We start from the raw sequence: 20,389 nt of genomic DNA, 5'->3' as shown, positions 1-20,389 counted from the left end.
AGTAGGGGCTGGTCCTCTGTTATATAACCTTTATTTTAATCAACTTTTTTTTTTGTTATTTTCTTTTTTTTTTCCTTTATGTTTATTTATTTGAAAGCATCATGTGATCATACCACTTTTTTTTTGTCCTTCATGTTTTTAAATCTGTTGAAACTGCACACTGCCCCCCCGCCCCTCCCCTCCCCTCCCTGACCAAGACTAACTTTGGCCACAAGCAGGTCACCAGGGTAAAGAACTTTTTATTTATCTCAGGACAGGAGAACAGATGAATTTGTAACATTTCCATCCACATTATTCACTATATATATATGTGTATATATATATATATATATACATATATACAGTTCACATTAAATCTCATTTACAGGCTTAAATGGCAGCACCAGGTAGCATTTAGCATTGTTTGGAGGTCACTTGTATTTGACGTGAATCATGTTCAGTAGCTGTGATTTTTTATTTTATTTTTTTTAAAAACAGGACTGGAAAATCAACTGCTGTGTCTGTTTTTGTCTGAATCCAAAAAGTTCTTTTTACTTTTGTTTATTTTGTGATTTAAGAGGAGACAAATGTCCACAGATAATGTAAATGTACCCAATCACACAATCACAGGAGTTTTTAATTTTGCCCCTTTTCTCACTGCATTTACACCTAACGAGTCAAATCAAATCGGTGAGACTGTTTTGTCTTTTTAAAGGTGATTATTATTATTATTATCTGTAGATTAAGGCACAGGTGTTGATCCATGATAAAATTATCATTTGAGCTGTAAGTGTCAGTGGTCAAATAAGTGAGGTCAACAAAAGCCAAAATCATTTGTTTTTTTGTTGTTGTTTTTTTTTTTAGATGATATTGCAGCAATAAAAAAAACACACACCACGCAGGCTCCATGTAATTTTAAAAAGGACATGAAAACTGAAGTATTTCAGACGACATCACATCACGCTGATGCCTCCTGAAGACAGAAAGAAAGTGTTTTTGTGCAATCTACCTGCTGAAAGACATGTAACATTAAACTTCCAAACTTTTAATCATCCAAACAGGAAAAAAAGCTCTGTTTTATTATTATTATTATTCCCTTAAATCTACTTGTACAGAAAATGACCTCCACTGGTTTCATTTGTGTCTCTGTGTTAGAAAAGTGATGGTTTGACTGAGGAGTTTTCCACTAAAAGTGGCTGCAGTTTCGTGTTTTTAAGATTGAATGCAAACTTTTAACGATAAAGTCCATTTTCAGCCTTTTGAAAGGTATGAAATGTATCTTGCTTTTATGATTTCCTGAAGTCCTGACAACACAAAACACAGTCTGACGACACAAAGCCTCTCTCTGCAGTCACTTTTGGTGGAATCCCCCTTTAGCGTGAAGACGCTCTGTGGTGTGTATAGACGTGAAGATGAATGTCGGGCCTCTCGTGTTCATTAAACGCAGCAGAGAAACTTTAACGAAGTGCTTTTATGGTCGTACTTTAATGAAGACATTTGAATAATAATGATGTTGAAATGGTGTCGCAGTAGAAGAAGAGAAAAGCTTTGTAGAGAAAAGCTTTGTAGAGACAATAATTACTGCTAACGTTTTTTTTGTTTTGGTTTTTTTTTAAAGAAGAAATTCAAGTTTAAAGTGACTGTTGTACTTCTGTCTTTATAAATAACTCGTATTAGTCCCACTGGGATTAATTTATTTGGAACAGTTGGATACGAGAAGGTGAGAAAATATCCACAGCTGCTCTGTGAAACAGCCACTGTTAAACTAATAGAGCGGTTAATACAGAACGTTCGTAAACGAGTAAACACAGACCAACATCACCTGCAGCCATTTTGATTCATCTCAACCGGACATTGTGAATTGATCATGAAGAGAATCTTTTTTTTCCCCTCGCAGCTGCTTCTGGGTTTCAAACTCACAAACATCTCCCCCACACGCTCTTTTCTCCTCTCCTCTCTGCCTCATTGGGTTGACCCTGCAGGGGGCGCCACACATTTAGAGCCGTCAGACTTTCTGTGGCTATGAAGAAGTGTGAAAAACTTAACTTCTGCATCTCTCTCTCTCTCTCTCATCGCACATGCAAAATATCACTGATGTTAATTAATATTCCTCTTTTTACGACCGAGATGTTAATATCTTATTTTCCTCATTCCCGCTAATAGTTTTTTGTGCATTTTTTGTAAATAAGTTTCACGATTCACAACTGTAAATACTGCAAAGGAGGAGGAGGTAAAAAAAAAGAAGCTTGGAAAACAAATAGTTTGTCGATGATCTTTTCTCTCTCTCTCTTTCTCCTTTGTCGTTCCTCTGCTCCTCGCGCTCTTACCACCTCCTGATGTTGAGTGAATGTTGTAAATAAATATATATAATCTTATACAGTCCATTTAAATCTGAAAGAGTGAGGCGTGTCACGTTGGGTGATTTGAGCCATGTAACTGCAGCAGTGTACAGGGTTTTAATCTGGCCTTTAATCCGTCTGTTTACATCTGCTGTTAATCTGACTGATGTGAAGAAACAACAGCAACAACAACATAGAAGTTTGTTTTCTCTCTCTTTTTTTTTAAAATCCCTCCTTAAAAATGTTTTAATTTAACAGTGTTTCTTAATCCAATTTAAACCAACTTCTCCACTAGAGGGTGCTGTTTGTCCCACACACACACACAAACCTGCATCATTTGTCATTTCCTGCCGTTTCCTTTGGCTTAAAACTCTTTTTCCCTCCATCCTCTCACAGTTACCAGTAGATGAGGGGATCATGAGCAGCGTGATCTGAGCTTTAAAATAGAGACTGTTTCGCTGACATCTTGCATTTCGCAGACACAGAATCTTAAACCTGTATTAACTCACAGATATCTACAAAATGTCTCTTTTGATTCATTTTGCCACAGCAGCTCAATTGGCAATGTCTTAAGGATGGATTCATGCACAATACTGTGTTAGAATCTGATCCTAATAACTCTTGGTGTCTTGTAATATTAGGAATTACATTTAATGCACTTTTCCTTGTGCTTTTATACTTTTTTTTTCACTAGTTGTTCTTTTCTGCCTCTAGGTGGCGCATGTGAGACTTGGAAGTTCAAGGCCAAAGCAGCAGGTGTATGTTTTTGAAACAATACTTTCTGTTGTTGTTGTCGTTGTTGTCGTTGTCGTCGTCGTTCTTGTCGTCGTCGTCACTCAGCTGCAGAGGTCGCTGGTGTCCTCAGATTGAGTGTGACCTTTGACCTGAGTGATGTCAGTCATGTAATGTTTGTGACATGCAGAATTTAAATGAAATGCACTGTGAACGCAGGTGTGTGTGTGTGTGTGTGTGTGTGTGTGTGTGAATGTGTTCAAGTGTCATAAATTGTATTTTTGTTTTTAAATAACTGAATGACGTCACTTCTTTATGTCATTTTTAATTAAAAACATTTTTGTACTCTGATGCTGTTGACCTCGGTGAACTCGTGTGAGTCAGTTAACGGAGAGATTTTTTTTTAAGGAGAAAGAGAGAAAGGAACGCAAACCTGTCTGTCTCTTCTGTGTGTGTGTGTGTGTGTGTGTGTGTACGATTATGGACACATATAATGTAATAAAGTGATGAAACTGTGTTCACATTGTGTTCTCTTTGCGTTAAAGGTTACTTCAGCTTTATTTATAGTCCTGTAAATTTCAGCTGACAATAGTTTCAAGTGTTTATATACTGTATATGTATATGTATAAATATATATAATAGAAAGTGTGAAATAATATCTCAAAGTTGTGATAAAATGAACAGAAAACAAATGCGATTGACCATTGGCTGCAGTATTCCAGTCCAGCGGGGGGCGCTGTTCGTTCCACTGTCAGATTTTATGGTTTTGGAGTTTCCTCTGCATGTAAAAAAAGAAAAAAAATACATCGGCAAAAGCGTGAGAGTGTGAAACCTCGAAGGTAAATCTTCCTGAAATTATGTGTTGTTGTCATTAGTTACCAGCTTTTTCCTCAACGCGGTGTCAGATAACGATGGTTTATACGCGAAACTGTTCTCTTTATCCCGCGACAACATTTAAACGCGTAGTATCTCGGCCACATGTAATCTTAGCTCACGGCTAACAACGTTAGCAAGGCGGCGCCGGTTGGCGAAAGGCCTGTTTGGGAAAGCGTTGATGTTTTTAATTTAACTGCCCTTTACTATGAATCATATTTACGTGTTTGTATATATTTTATAGAGAAAAGGGGTTAAAGTTAATGTTACGTATTTAAATGTTTTAAACGTCACCATCACAGCGAATCACTAACAAATACTTGGGTCCAACAGGCTTTTAAAAGTTAAAATACGTTTGCTTTAAATCACAGTTAATACGAAGTCCTCTAGTTTGTAATTATACTTGTACAAATATATAAAGCAGTCGACTGTGGTCAGCAATGTTGTTATTTCCCTGATATAGCGATGCCTGGCAGAATTGTAGCTGAAGCCACAGTTGATATAATTTCGTCAGATTTGTTTTATAGTAGTTGTTTATGATGAGTTTGTTGTGTTAGTTCATGTTGAGATGTTAATTGTCAACTATTTATAATATGATTAAACAGAATATATTTCTGGGCTTTTTGTTTTGATCTGAAATCACACAGTTTTACTACACTTAATAGAGCTGCAACTGACGATGATTTGATTCTATAAAATCTTTTTGTAAAACATTTTACAGACATTATTTGATGAGTTTTTCCAATGTAAACTGAATTAATCATGAAAGTTTGACTAATTAGAAAATACTGGTATTTGCACTTAACACTCATGAAAATGTTTCTCTTTACAAAAAAGTAACTTTTCTGTAAAGTGTCAGAAAATGTTGATCATTGTTTTTGAAACCTGGAAATGATGGTCACGTTTTGTACACAAACTAGAATAAATATTTTAGAAGGTGAAAAACCTTGAAAATGTGTTAATTTTGTTAAAATAAACAAAATAAAAAAAACACACAAACAAACTGGTCTTCTGGTTTCTTTGCTCCATATGACAACGAAATCTATAAAAGTAAATCCTTTTGGTTTTTGGACAAAACAAGGCATTTGAAAATATCATTTCCAGGTTTGAGAAACACTGATCAATATTTTCTGACATTTTATGGACAATTATGAAAATTATCATTAGTTGCAGCCCTGGTTGATATTATTTAACTCTATGATGTTGGGATTATTTTAGTCTGCACTGTATCCAGATTTCAAGGTTTGTGTGTTCAAATCCTTTTTTTTGACAGTATATGTGTTGTGGAACTAATGGAAAGTTGTAAAAAAGTTATCTGCCTGCACACAAAGAAATTTCCAGTTAACACCTCAAACTTCAAGTCTTTTTTGTGCTGTGGCATAGTTAATAATGTTTTGAGTAATTGTTGACTTGACATCCGTCAGTGGTCAGTCAACAGATTTGTTTATTAACTACACCGACATTTAGTTCCAGTCCTGCATATTAGTCGTTACAAGAGGAAAACAGCTTTGGTAGTAGATTTTCCTCATGGGAAATATGCAGCGATTATTCTTTGTCCTTTTATTTATTTACTTTTTGTTCCTGCAGGTAAAGTGGAGGGCCATGGCTCGTGGGCAGCAGAAGATTCAGTCCCAGCAAAAGAATGCAAAAAAGGCAGCAGATAAGAAGAAAGGTCAAGGGGCCGACCAGAAGACGGCAGCTAAAGCTGCTCTGGTCCACACCTGTCCTATCTGCCGGGTAAGAACCAGCATAGCACACATTTAAGCAATGTTTCTAAAGAGGGATGTTTTGTTTCAGGCTTTTAGCTAGGAGGGCGTCCGGGCGTCCTGGGGACACCCTGTACTGAAAATAATAAGAAATTAGCCGCCCTATTTTTTCCTCCCGTTTCCCCGGTAACCACCGAAACGTTGTTGTGATGATGCACGGTTATAGACAGGCACGTGCTGGCCGCGCATGTCTATACCCGCTTAGTCTGTCCAAGATCAGTTTGGAACACCAATAAAACAATTCCAACAACATGTGAGGACACTGTGGAACAGCACCTATTAAATGCTGCAAAGTCTCTTTGCGCCAAAGCGAAACTTGCCTGCAGTGCAAATTATGAACTTCCCGCGATAGAACTCTCTTCTCTCTCTCTTTGAGCAGTTAACTAAAGAAATCAGCTCACCTGATGCATCTGTTATTCCCTTAATTGCAGCACTAAAGCGTCTACTATACAAAGATTAAGACCACGGAGTGAAAACAATGAAAAGTGCGCTCTTGAGAATCTGTCAATATATTTTACTAAGATCTACTTGGATCCCCTGTATTTCTTCGCGACTCGACCCTCGCCATGAAGATCATTATTTATGTGTCATATATGGATGTGTGGATAAACCTGTGAATAGAGAAATTATCCATTCTGCGTTGGATAGGGAGCCCCAGCTTGTTGCTGCGCACAATGCAGGAGAGGGAGAAGAACAGTCAGCAGAAAAAAAGGCCCGCACCAGATGAGGGGCACCCTCTATAATTGCAATGCTTGACTTTAGTGAGGCAAGTACACACAGTCCCAGCCATGGTCATGGACCATGTATCTCGTATTGTGAAGTTCCTTGTCGTTCCCGTCTCTAGTCTTGAAGTCCAGTGCATTAAACATATTATTAAACATCACATAGTTTGTCACTTCCAGTTGAGAGAGCTCTTGTTGCCACGTGACGAAAAGCTTTTCTTTTTCTTTCAGACTCAGATGCCTGACCCCAAGACTTTCAAACAGCACTTTGAGAGCAAACACCCAAAGTCCCCCATGCCTCCTGAGCTGGAAGATGTTCAGGCATAAAAACAACAGGCTGGAGTGGACCTGAACCTCGGTAAGAGCAAGACAAGACAGTTTCTCTACTACCATGACATTTTTGTGACATTCTGGAGGCCTTATTGTACTAAGACATTTTGGTCACATTTTGGAAGACAAACTATACTATGACGTTTTTGGTCAAATTTTGGACAACATACTATACTATGATGTTTTTGACGACAAACTATACTGTGACGTTTTTGACCAATTTTTACCATTTTTGGACGACATACTATACGATGACGTTTTTGACCATTTTTGGACCATATACTATACTTTGATGTTTTTGACCATTTTTGGACGTCATACTATACTAAGTCGTCCAAAACTGAAAAAAAAAATGTTTTTTTTTAGCCAAAAGTGTTACCAATACGTCATACTATACTATGTCGTAGATCTCTATGTCATACTACACTATTTCATCCAAAATTTGACAATTTTTTCAAAAAAATAATATGGTCCAAAATTTGACAAAAAGGTCATACTATACTATGTCGTCCAAAATTGAAAAACAAAATTATTATTTTTAGCCTAAAGTGTTACCAATACGTCATACTATACTATGTCGTCGATCTCAATGTCATACTACACTATTTCATCCAAAATCTGACCATTTTTTTGAGAAAAAAATTTAGGTCCAAAATTTGACAAAAAGGTCATACTATACTATGTCGTCCAAAATTGAAAAACATTTTTTTTATTTTTTCCGCCTAAAGTGTTACCAATACGTCATACTATACTACGTCGTTGATCTCAATGTCATACTACACTATTTCATTCAAAATCTGACCATTTTTCTGAAAAAAAAATTGGGTCCAAAATTTGACAAAAAGGTCATACTATACTATGTCGTCCAAAATTGAAAAAAAATAATTATCTTCTTTTTTTAGCCTAAAGTGTTACCAATACGTCATACTATACTATGTCGTCGATCTCAATGTCATACTACACTATTTCATTCAAAATTTGACAATTTTTCTGAAAAATAATTGGGGTCCAAAATTTGAGAAAAAGGTCATACTATACTATGTCGTCCAAAATTGAAAAAAATTAATTATCTTCTTTTTTTAGCCCAAAGTGTTACCAATACATCATACTCTACTATGTCGTCGATCTCAATGTCATACTACACTATTTCATTCAAAATCTGACAATTTTTCAGAAAAATAATTTGGGTCCAAAATTTGACAAAAAGGTCATACTATACTATGTCGTCCAAAATTGAAAAAAAAAAGTATCTTCTTTTTTTAGCCTAAAGTGTCACCAATACGTCATACTACACTATTTCATTCAAAATCTGACCATTTTTCTGAAAAATAATTTGGGTCCAAAATTTGACAAAAAGGTCATACTATACTATGTCGTCCAAAATTGAAGAAAAAAAAAATCTTCTTTTTTTAGCCTAAAGTGTCACCAATATGTCATACTACACTATTTCATTCAAAATCTGACCATTTTTCTGAAAAATAATTTGGGTCCAAAATTTGACAAAAAGGTCATACTATACTATGTCGTCCAAAATTGAAGAAAAAAAAAATCTTCTTTTTTTAGCCTAAAGTGTTACCAATACGTCATACTATACTATGTCGTCGATCTCAATGTCATACTACACTATTTCATTCAAAATTTGACAATTTTTCTGAAAAATAATTTGGGTCCAAAATTTGAGAAAAAGGTCATACTATACTATGTCGTCCAAAATTGAAAAAAATTAATTATCTTCTTTTTTTAGCCCAAAGTGTTACCAATACATCATACTCTACTATGTCGTCGATCTCAATGTCATATTACACTATTTCATTCAAAATTTGACCATTTTTCTGAAAAAAAAATTGGGTCCAAAATTTGACAAAAAGGTCATACTATACTATGTCGTCCAAAATTGAAAAAAAAAAGTATCTTCTTTTTTTAGCCTAAAGTGTCACCAATACGTCATACTACACTATTTCATTCAAAATCTGACCATTTTTCTGAAAAATAATTTGGGTCCAAAATTTGACAAAAAGGTCATACTATACTATGTCGTCCAAAATTGAAGAAAAAAAAAATTTTTTTTAGCCTTAAGTGTTACCAATACGTCATACTATACTATGTCGTCGATCTCAATGTCATACTACACTATCTCATTCAAAATTTGACCATTTTTATGGAAAAAAATTTGGGTCCAAAATTTGACAAAAAGGTCATACTATACTATGTCGTCCAAAATTGAAAAAAAAAATTATCTTCTTTTTTTAGCCTAAAGTGTTACCAATACGTCATACTATACTATGTCGTCGATCTCAATGTCATACTACACTATTTCATTCAAAATTTGACCATTTTTCTGAAAAATAATTTGGGTCCAAAATTTGACAAAAAGGTCATACTATACTATCGTCAAAAATTGAAAAAAAAAGTATCTTCTTTTTTTAGCTTAAAGTGTTACCAATACGTCATACTATACTATGTCGTCGATCTCAATGTCATACTACACTATTTCATTCAAAATTTGACCATTTTTCTGGAAAAAAAATTGGGTCCAAAATTTGACAAAAAGGTCATACTATACTATGTCGTCCAAAATTGAAGAAAAAAATCTTCTTTTTTTAGCCTAAAGTGTTACCAATACGTCATGCTATACTATGTCGTCGATCTCAATGTCATACTACACTATCTCATTCAAAATTTGACCATTTTTATGGAAAAAAATTTGGGTCCAAAATTTGACAAAAAGGTCATACTATACTATGTCGTCCAAAATTGAAAAAAATAAATTATCTTCTTTTTTTAGCCTAAAGTGTTACCAATACATCATACTATACTATGTCGTCGATCTCAATGTCATACTACACTATTTCATTCAAAATTTGACCATTTTCTGAAAAAAAAATTGGGTCCAAAATTTGACAAAAAGGTCATACTATACTATGTCGTCCAAAATTGAAAAAAAAAAAGTATCTTCTTTTTTTAGACTAAAGTGTTACCAATACGTCATACTATACTATGTCGTCGATCTCAATGTCATACTACACTATTACATTCAAAATTTGACAATTTTTCTGAAAAAAAAATTGGGTCCAAAATTTGACAAAAAGGTCATACTAAACTATGTCGTCCAAAATTGAAAAAAAAAAAGTATCTTCTTTTTTTAGACTAAAGTGTTACCAATACGTCATGCTATACTATGTCGTCGATCTCAATGTCATACTACACTATTTCATTCAAAATCTGACCATTTTTCTGAAAAATAATTTGGGTCCAAAATTTGACAAAAAGGTCAGGTCATACTGTATATACTATGTCGTCCAAAATTGAAGAAAAAAAAAATCTTCTTTTTTTAGCCTAAAGTGTTACCAATACGTCATACTATACTATGTCGTCGATCTCAATGTAATACTACACTATTTCATTCAAAATTTGACCATTTTTATGGAAAAAATATTGGGTCCAAAATTTGACGAAAAGGTCATACTATACTATGTCGTCCAAAATTGGAAAAAATGAATTATCTTCTTTTTTTAGCCTAAAGTGTTACCAATACGTCATACTATACTATGTCGTCAATCTCAATGTCATACTACACTATTTCATTCAAAATCTGACCATTTTTCTGAAAAATAATTGGGGTCCAAAATTTGACAAGAAGGTCATACTATACTATGTCGTCCAAAATTGAAAAAAAAAATTATCTTCTTTTTTTAGCCTAAAGTGTGACCAATACGTCATACTATACTATGTCGTCGATCTCAATGTCATACTACACTATTTCATTCAAAATTTGACAATTTTTCTGAAAAATAACTTGGGTCCAAAATTTGACAAAAAGGTCATACTATACTATGTCGTCCAAAATTGGAAAAAAAAAATTATCTTCTTTTTTTAGCCTAAAGTGTTACCAATACGTCATACTATACTATGTCGTCGATCTCAATGTCATACTACACTATTTCATTCAAAATTTGACAATTTTTCTGAAAAATAATTTGGGTCCAAAATTTGACAAAAAGGTCATACTATACTATGTCGTCCAAAATTGGAAAAAATAAATTATCTTCTTTTTTTAGCCTAAAGTGTTACCAATACGTCATTCTATACTATGTCGTCGATCTCAATGTCATACTACACTATTTCATTCAAAATTTGACCATTTTTCTGAAAAATAATTTGGGTCCAAAATTTGACAAAAAGGTCATACTATACTATGTCGTCCAAAATAAAAAAAAAAAAAAGATCTTCTTTTTTTAGCCGAAAGTGTTACCAATACGTCATACTATACTATGTCGTCAATCTCAATGTCATACTACACTATTTCATTCAAAATTTGACCATTTTTCTGAAAAATAATTTGGGTCCAAAATTTGACAAAAAGGTCATACTATACTATGTCGTCCAAAATTAAAAAAAAAAGTATCTTCTTTTTTTAGACTAAAGTGTTACCAATACGTCATACTATACTATGTCGTCGATCTCAATGTCATACTACACTATTACATTCAAAATTTGACAATTTTTCTGAAAAAAAAATTGGGTCCAAAATTTGACAAAAAGGTCATACTAAACTATGTCGTCCAAAATTGAAAAAAAAAAAGTATCTTCTTTTTTTAGACTAAAGTGTTACCAATACGTCATGCTATACTATGTCGTCGATCTCAATGTCATACTACACTATTTCATTCAAAATCTGACCATTTTTCTGAAAAATAATTTGGGTCCAAAATTTGACAAAAAGGTCATACTGTATATACTATGTCGTCCAAAATTGAAGAAAAAAAAAATCTTCTTTTTTTAGCCTAAAGTGTTACCAATACGTCATACTATACTATGTCGTCGATCTCAATGTAATACTACACTATTTCATTCAAAATTTGACCATTTTTATGGAAAAAATATTGGGTCCAAAATTTGACAAAAAGGTCATACTATACTATGTCGTCCAAAATTGGAAAAAATTAATTATCTTCTTTTTTTAGCCTAAAGTGTTACCAATACGTCATACTATACTATGTCGTCGATCTCAATGTCATACTACACTATTTCATTCAAAATCTGACAATTTTTCTGAAAAATAATTGGGGTCCAAAATTTGACAAGAAGGTCATACTATACTATGTCGTCCAAAATTGAAAAAAAAAATTATCTTCTTTTTTTAGCCTAAAGTGTTACCAATACGTCATACTATACTATGTCGTCGATCTCAATGTCATACTACACTATTTCATTCAAAATTTGACAATTTTTCTGAAAAATAACTTGGGTCCAAAATTTGACAAAAAGGTCATACTATACTATGTCGTCCAAAATTGGAAAAAAAAAATTATCTTCTTTTTTTAGCCTAAAGTGTTACCAATACGTCATACTATACTATGTCGTCGATCTCAATGTCATACTACACTATTTCATTCAAAATTTGACCATTTTTCTGAAAAATAATTTGGGTCCAAAATTTGACAAAAAGGTCATACTATACTATGTCGTCCAAAATTAAAAAAAAAATTATCTTCTTTTTTTAGCCTAAAGTGTTACCAATACGTCATACTATACTATGTCGTCGATCTCAATGTCATACTACACTATTTCATTCAAAATTTGACAATTTTTCTGAAAAATAATTTGGGTCCAAAATTTGACAAAAAGGTCATACTATACTATGTCGTCCAAAATTGAAAAAAAAAAAAGTATCTTCTTTTTTAAGCCTAAAGTGTTACCAATACGTCATACTATACTATGTCGTCGATCTCAATGTCATACTACACTATTTCATTCAAAATCTGACAATTTTTCTGAAAAATAATTTGGGTCCAAAATTTGACAAAAAGGTCATACTATACTGTCGTCCAAAATTGAAAAAAAAAATTATCTTCTTTTTTTAGCCTAAAGTGTTACCAATACGTCATACTATACTATGTCGTCGATCTCAATGTCATACTACACTATTTCATTCAAAATTTGACCATTTTTCTGAAAAATAATTTGGTTCCAAAATTTGACAAAAAGGTCATACTATACTATGTCGTCCAAAATTGAAGAAAAAAAACAACTTCTTTTTTTAGCCTAAAGTGTTACCAATACGTCATACTATACTATGTCGTCGATCTCAATGTCATACTACAGTATTTCATTCAAAATCTGACAATTTTTCTGAAAAATAATTTGGCTCCAAAATTTGACAAAAAGGTCAAACTATATATACTATGTCGTCCAAAATTGAAAAAAAAAATTATCTTCTTTTTTTAGCCTAAAGTGTTACCAATACGTCATACTATACTATGTCGTCGATCTCAATGTCATACTACACTATTTCATTCAAAATCTGACCATTTTTCTGAAAAATAATTGGGGTCCAAAATTTGACAAAAAGGTCATACTATACTATGTCGTCCAAAATTGGAAAAAATAAATTATCTTCTTTATTTAGCCTAAAGTGTTACCAATACGTCATACTATACTATGTCGTTGATCTCAATGTCATACTACACTATTTCATTCAAAATTTGACAATTTTTCTGAAAAAAAATTGGGTCCAAAATTTGATAAAAAGGTCATACTATACTGTCGTCCAAAATTGAAAAAAAAAAGTATCTTCTTTTTTAAGCCTAAAGTGTTACCAATACGTCATACTATACTATGTCGTCGATCTCAATGTCATACTACACTATTTCATTCAAAATTTGACCATTTTTCTGAAAAATAATTGGGGTCCAAAATTTGACAAAAAGGTCATACTAAACTATGTCGTTCAAAATTGAAAAAAAAAAGTATCTTCTTTTTTTAGCCTAAAGTGTTACCAATACGTCATACTATACTATGTCGTCGATCTCAATGTCATACTACACTATTTCATTCAAAATTTGACCATTTTTCTGAAAAATAATTTGGGTCCAAAATTTGACAAAAAGGTCATACTATACTATGTCGTCCAAAATTGAAAAAAAAAATGATCTTCTTTTTTTAGCCTGAAGTGTTACCAATACGTCATACTATACTATGTCGTTGATCTCAATGTCATACTACACTATTTCATTCAAAATCTGACCATTTTTCTGAAAAATAATTGGGGTCCAAAATTTGACAAAAAGGTCATACTATACTATGTCGTCCAAAATTGGAAAAAATAAATTATCTTCTTTATTTAGCCTAAAGTGTTACCAATACGTCATACTATACTATGTCGTTGATCTCAATGTCATACTACACTATTTCATTCAAAATTTGACAATTTTTCTGAAAAAAAATTGGGTCCAAAATTTGATAAAAAGGTCATACTATACTATGTCGTCCAAAATTGAAAAAAAAAAAGTATCTTCTTTTTTAAGCCTAAAGTGTTACCAATACGTCATACTATACTATGTCGTCGATCTCAATGTCATACTACACTATTTCATTCAAAATTTGACAATTTTTCTGAAAAATAATTGGGGTCCAAAATTTGACAAAAAGGTCATACTAAACTATGTCGTTCAAAATTGAAAAAAAAAAGTATCTTCTTTTTTTAGCCTAAAGTGTTACCAATACGTCATACTATACTATGTCGTCGATCTCAATGTCATACTACACTATTTCATTCAAAATCTGACCATTTTTCTGAAAAATAATTTGGGTCCAAAATTTGACAAAAAGGTCATACTATACTATGTCGTCCAAAATTGAAAAAAAATTATCTTCTTTTTTTAGCCTAAAGTGTTACCAATACGTCATACTATACTATGTCGTCGATCTCAATGTCATACTACACTATTTCATTCAAAATTTGACCATTTTTCTGAAAAATAATTTGGGTCCAAAATTTGACAAAAAGGTCATACTATACTATGTCGTCCAAAATTGAAAAAAAAATTATCTTCTTTTTTTAGCCTAAAGTGTTAACAATACGTCATACTATACTATGTCGTCGATCTCAATGTCATACTACACTATTTCATTCAAAATCTGACAATTTTTCTGAAAAAAAAATTGGGTCCAAAATTTGACAAAAAGGTCATACTATACTATGTCGTCCAAAATTGAAAAAAAAAATATCTTCTTTTTTTAGCCTTAAGTGTTACCAATACGTCATACTATACTATGTCGTCGATCTCAATGTCATACTACACTATTTCATTCAAAATCTGACCATTTTTCTGAAAAATAATTTGGGTCCAAAATTTGACAAAAAGGTCATACTATACTATGTCGTCCAAAATTTAAAAAAAAAAAGATCTTCTTTTTTTAGCCTAAAGTGTTACTAATACATCATACTATACTATGTCGTTGATCTCAATGTCATACTACACTATTTCATTCAAAATCTGACCATTTTTCTGAAAAATAATTGGGGTCCAAAATTTGACAAAGTCATACTATACTATGTCGTCCAAAATTGAAGAAAAAAAAATCTTCTTTTTTTAGCCTAAAGTGTTACCAATACGTCATACTATACTATGTCGTCGATCTCAATGTCATACTACACTATTTCATTCAAAATTTGACAATTTTTCTGAAAAATAATTTGGGTCCAAAATTTGACAAAAAGGTCATACTATACTATGTCGTCCAAAATTGGAAAAAATAAATTATCTTCTTTTTTTAGCCTAAAGTGTTACCAATACGTCATACTATACTATGTCGTCGATCTCAATGTCATACTACACTATTTCATTCAAAATCTGACAATTTTTCTGAAAAAAAAATTGGGTCCAAAATTTGACAAAAAGGTCATACTATACTATGTCGTCCAAAATTGAAAAAAAAAAGTATCTTCTTTTTTTAGCCTAAAGTGTTACCAATACGTCATACTATACTATGTCGTCGATCTCAATGTCATACTACACTATTTCATTCAAAATCTGACCATTTTTCTGAAAAAAAAATTGGGTCCAAAATTTGACAAAAAGGTCATACTATACTATGTCGTCCAAAATTGAAAAAAAAAATATCTTCTTTTTTTAGCCTTAAGTGTTACCAATACGTCATACTATACTATGTCGTCGATCTCAATGTCATACTACACTATTTCATTCAAAATCTGACCATTTTTCTGAAAAATAATTTGGGTCCAAAATTTGACAAAAAGGTCATACTATACTATGTCGTCCAAAATTTTAAAAAAAAAGATCTTCTTTTTTTAGCCTAAAGTGTTACTAATACATCATACTATACTATGTCGTTGATCTCAATGTCATACTACACTATTTCATTCAAAATCTGACCATTTTTCTGAAAAATAATTGGGGTCCAAAATTTGACAAAGTCATACTATACTATGTCGTCCAAAATTGAAGAAAAAAAAATCTTCTTTTTTTAGCCTAAAGTGTTACCAATACGTCATACTATACTATGTCGTCGATCTCAATGTCATACTACACAATTTCATTCAAAATTTGACAATTTTTCTGAAAAATAATTTGGGTCCAAAATTTGACAAAAAGGTCATACTATACTATGTCGTCCAAAATTGGAAAAAATAAATTATCTTCTTTTTTTAGCCTAAAGTGTTACCAATACGTCATACTATACTATGTCGTCGATCTCAATGTCATACTACACTATTTCATTCAAAATCTGACAATTTTTCTGAAAAAAAAATTGGGTCCAAAATTTGACAAAAAGGTCATACTATACTATGTCGTCCAAAATTGAAAAAAAAAAGTATCTTCTTTTTTTAGCCTAAAGTGTTACCAATACGTCATACTATACTATGTCGTCGATCTCAATGTCATACTACACTATTTCATTCAAAATCTGACCATTTTTCTGAAAAAAAATTGGGTCCAAAATTTGACAAAAAGGTCATACTATACTATGTCGTCCAAAATTGAAAAAAAAAAGTATCTTCTTTTTTTAGCCTAAAGTGTTACCAATACGTCATACTATACTATGTCGTCGATCTCAATGTCAGACTACACTATTTCATTCAAAATTTGACCATTTTTCTGAAAAATAATTTGGGTCCAAAATTTGACAAAAAGGTCATACTATACTATGTCGTCCAAAATTGAAGAAAAAAAAATCTTCTTTTTTAAGCCTAAAGTGTTACCAATACGTCATACTATACTATGTCGTCGATCTCAATGTCATACTACACTATTTCATTCAAAATCTGACAATTTTTCTGAAAAATAATTTGGGTCCAAAATTTGACAAAAAGGTCATACTATACTATGTCGTCCAAAATTGGAAAAAATAATTATCTTCTTTTTTTAGCCTAAAGTGTTACCAATACGTCATACTATACTATGTCGTCGATCTCAATGTCATACTACACTATTTCATTCAAAATTTGACAATTTTTCTGAAAAAAAATTGGGTCCAAAATTTGACAAAAAGGTCATACTATACTATGTCGTCCAAAATTGAAAAAAAAAATTATCTTCTTTTTTTAGCCTAAAGTGTTACCAATACGTTATACTATACTATGTCGTCGATCTCAATGTCATACTACACAATTTCATTCAAAATTTGACAATTTTTCTGAAATATAATTTGGGTCCAAAATTTGACAAAAAGGTCATACAATACTATGTTGTCCAAAATTGGAAAAAATAAATTATCTTCTTTTTTTAGCCTAAAGTGTTACCAATACGTCATACTATACTATGTCATCGATCTCAATGTCATACTACACTATTTCATTCAAAATTTGACCATTTTTCTGAAAAATAATTTGGTTCCAAAATTTGACAAAAAGGTCATACTATACTATGTCGTCCAAAATTGAAGAAAAAAAACAACTTCTTTTTTTAGCCTAAAGTGTTACCAATACGTCATACTATACTATGTCGTCGATCTCAATGTCATACTACAGTATTTCATTCAAAATCTGACCATTTTTCTGAAAAATAATTTGGCTCCAAAATTTGACAAAAAGGTCAAACTATATATACTATGTCGTCCAAAATTGAAAAAAAAAATTATCTTCTTTTTTTAGCCTAAAGTGTTACCAATACGTCATACTATACTATGTCGTCGATCTCAATGTCATACTACACTATTTCATTCAAAATCTGACCATTTTTCTGAAAAATAATTGGGGTCCAAAATTTGACAAAAAGGTCATACTATACTATGTCGTCCAAAATTGGAAAAAATAAATTATCTTCTTTATTTAGCCTAAAGTGTTACCAATACGTCATACTATACTATGTCGTTGATCTCAATGTCATACTACACTATTTCATTCAAAATTTGACAATTTTTCTGAAAAAAAATTGGGTCCAAAATTTGATAAAAAGGTCATACTATACTGTCGTCCAAAATTGAAAAAAAAAAAGTATCTTCTTTTTTAAGCCTAAAGTGTTACCAATACGTCATACTATACTATGTCGTCGATCTCAATGTCATACTACACTATTTCATTCAAAATTTGACCATTTTTCTGAAAAATAATTGGGGTCCAAAATTTGACAAAAAGGTCATACTAAACTATGTCGTTCAAAATTGAAAAAAAAAAGTATCTTCTTTTTTTAGCCTAAAGTGTTACCAATACGTCATACTATACTATGTCGTCGATCTCAATGTCATACTACACTATTTCATTCAAAATTTGACCATTTTTCTGAAAAATAATTTGGGTCCAAAATTTGACAAAAAGGTCATACTATACTATGTCGTCCAAAATTGAAAAAAAAAATGATCTTCTTTTTTTAGCCTGAAGTGTTACCAATACGTCATACTATACTATGTCGTTGATCTCAATGTCATACTACACTATTTCATTCAAAATCTGACCATTTTTCTGAAAAATAATTGGGGTCCAAAATTTGACAAAAAGGTCATACTATACTATGTCGTCCAAAATTGGAAAAAATAAATTATCTTCTTTATTTAGCCTAAAGTGTTACCAATACGTCATACTATACTATGTCGTTGATCTCAATGTCATACTACACTATTTCATTCAAAATCTGACAATTTTTCTGAAAAAAAATTGGGTCCAAAATTTGATAAAAAGGTCATACTATACTATGTCGTCCAAAATTGAAAAAAAAAAAGTATCTTCTTTTTTAAGCCTAAAGTGTTACCAATACGTCATACTATACTATGTCGTCGATCTCAATGTCATACTACACTATTTCATTCAAAATCTGACCATTTTTCTGAAAAATAATTTGGGTCCAAAATTTGACAAAAAGGTCATACTATACTATGTCGTCCAAAATTGAAAAAAAATTATCTTCTTTTTTTAGCCTAAAGTGTTACCAATACGTCATACTATACTATGTCGTCAATCTCAATGTCATACTACACTATTTCATTCAAAATCTGACCATTTTTCTGAAAAATAATTTGGGTCCAAAATTTGACAAAAAGGTCATACTATACTATGTCGTCCAAAATTGAAAAAAAATTATCTTCTTTTTTTAGCCTAAAGTGTTACCAATACGTCATACTATACTATGTCGTTGATCTCAATGTCATACTACACTATTTCATTCAAAATTTGACCATTTTTCTGAAAAATAATTTGGGTCCAAAATTTGACAAAAAGGTCATACTATACTATGTCGTCCAAAATTGAAAAAAAAATTATCTTCTTTTTTTTGCCTAAAGTGTTAACAATACGTCATACTATACTATGTCGTCGATCTCAATGTCATACTACACTATTTCATTCAAAATTTGACCATTTTTCTGAAAAATAATTGGGGTCCAAAATTTGACAAAAAGGTCATACTAAACTATGTCGTTCAAAATTGAAAAAAAAAAGTATCTTCTTTTTTTAGCCTAAAGTGTTACCAATACGTCATACTATACTATGTCGTCGATCTCAATGTCATACTACACTATTTCATTCAAAATTTGACCATTTTTCTGAAAAATAATTTGGGTCCAAAATTTGACAAAAAGGTCATACTATACTATGTCGTCCAAAATTGAAAAAAAAAATGATCTTCTTTTTTTAGCCTGAAGTGTTACCAATACGTCATACTATACTATGTCGTTGATCTCAATGTCATACTACACTATTTCATTCAAAATCTGACCATTTTTCTGAAAAATAATTGGGGTCCAAAATTTGACAAAAAGGTCATACTATACTATGTCATCCAAAATTGGAAAAAATAAATTATCTTATTTATTTAGCCTAAAGTGTTACCAATACGTCATACTATACTATGTCGTTGATCTCAATGTCATACTACACTATTTCATTCAAAATTTGACAATTTTTCTGAAAAAAAATTGGGTCCAAAATTTGATAAAAAGGTCATACTATACTATGTCGTCCAAAATTGGAAAAAAAAAAAGTATCTTCTTTTTTAAGCCTAAAGTGTTACCAATACGTCATACTATACTATGTCGTCGATCTCAATGTCATACTACACTATTTCATTCAAAATTTGACAATTTTTCTGAAAAATAATTGGGGTCCAAAATTTGACAAAAAGGTCATACTAAACTATGTCGTTCAAAATTGAAAAAAAAAAGTATCTTCTTTTTTTAGCCTAAAGTGTTACCAATACGTCATACTATACTATGTCGTCGATCTCAATGTCATACTACACTATTTCATTCAAAATCTGACCATTTTTCTGAAAAATAATTTGGGTCCAAAATTTGACAAAAAGGTCATACTATACTATGTCGTCCAAAATTGAAAAAAAATTATCTTCTTTTTTTAGCCTAAAGTGTTACCAATACGTCATACTATACTATGTCGTCGATCTCAATGTCATAC

General features: G+C 31.7%; 1 protein-coding gene across 1 annotated transcript in view; it reads left to right on the top strand.

Annotated features, from left to right (window-relative positions):
• Nucleotides 1-3,834: 3,834 nt before the first annotated feature.
• Nucleotides 3,835-20,389, top strand: part of LOC310936018 (zinc finger protein 706) — a 30,545-nt gene continuing 13,990 nt past the window's right edge. The window contains exons 1-3 of the mRNA XM_083900039.1: nucleotides 3,835-3,889; nucleotides 5,511-5,660; nucleotides 6,643-6,769. Coding sequence (XP_083756165.1) covers nucleotides 5,526-5,660; nucleotides 6,643-6,738 — 231 coding nt within the window. The 5' untranslated portion in view covers nucleotides 3,835-3,889; nucleotides 5,511-5,525 and the 3' untranslated portion in view covers nucleotides 6,739-6,769. The remainder of the gene's footprint in view (nucleotides 3,890-5,510; nucleotides 5,661-6,642; nucleotides 6,770-20,389) is intronic.

Source organism: Microchirus variegatus (assembly GCF_963457635.1).
Source record: "Microchirus variegatus genome assembly, chromosome: 13".
NCBI classification, from domain to species: Eukaryota; Metazoa; Chordata; class Actinopteri; order Pleuronectiformes; family Soleidae; genus Microchirus; species Microchirus variegatus.
Note: the sequence above shows the minus strand (reverse complement) of the source record. Positions and strands in the feature narration are given on the sequence as shown.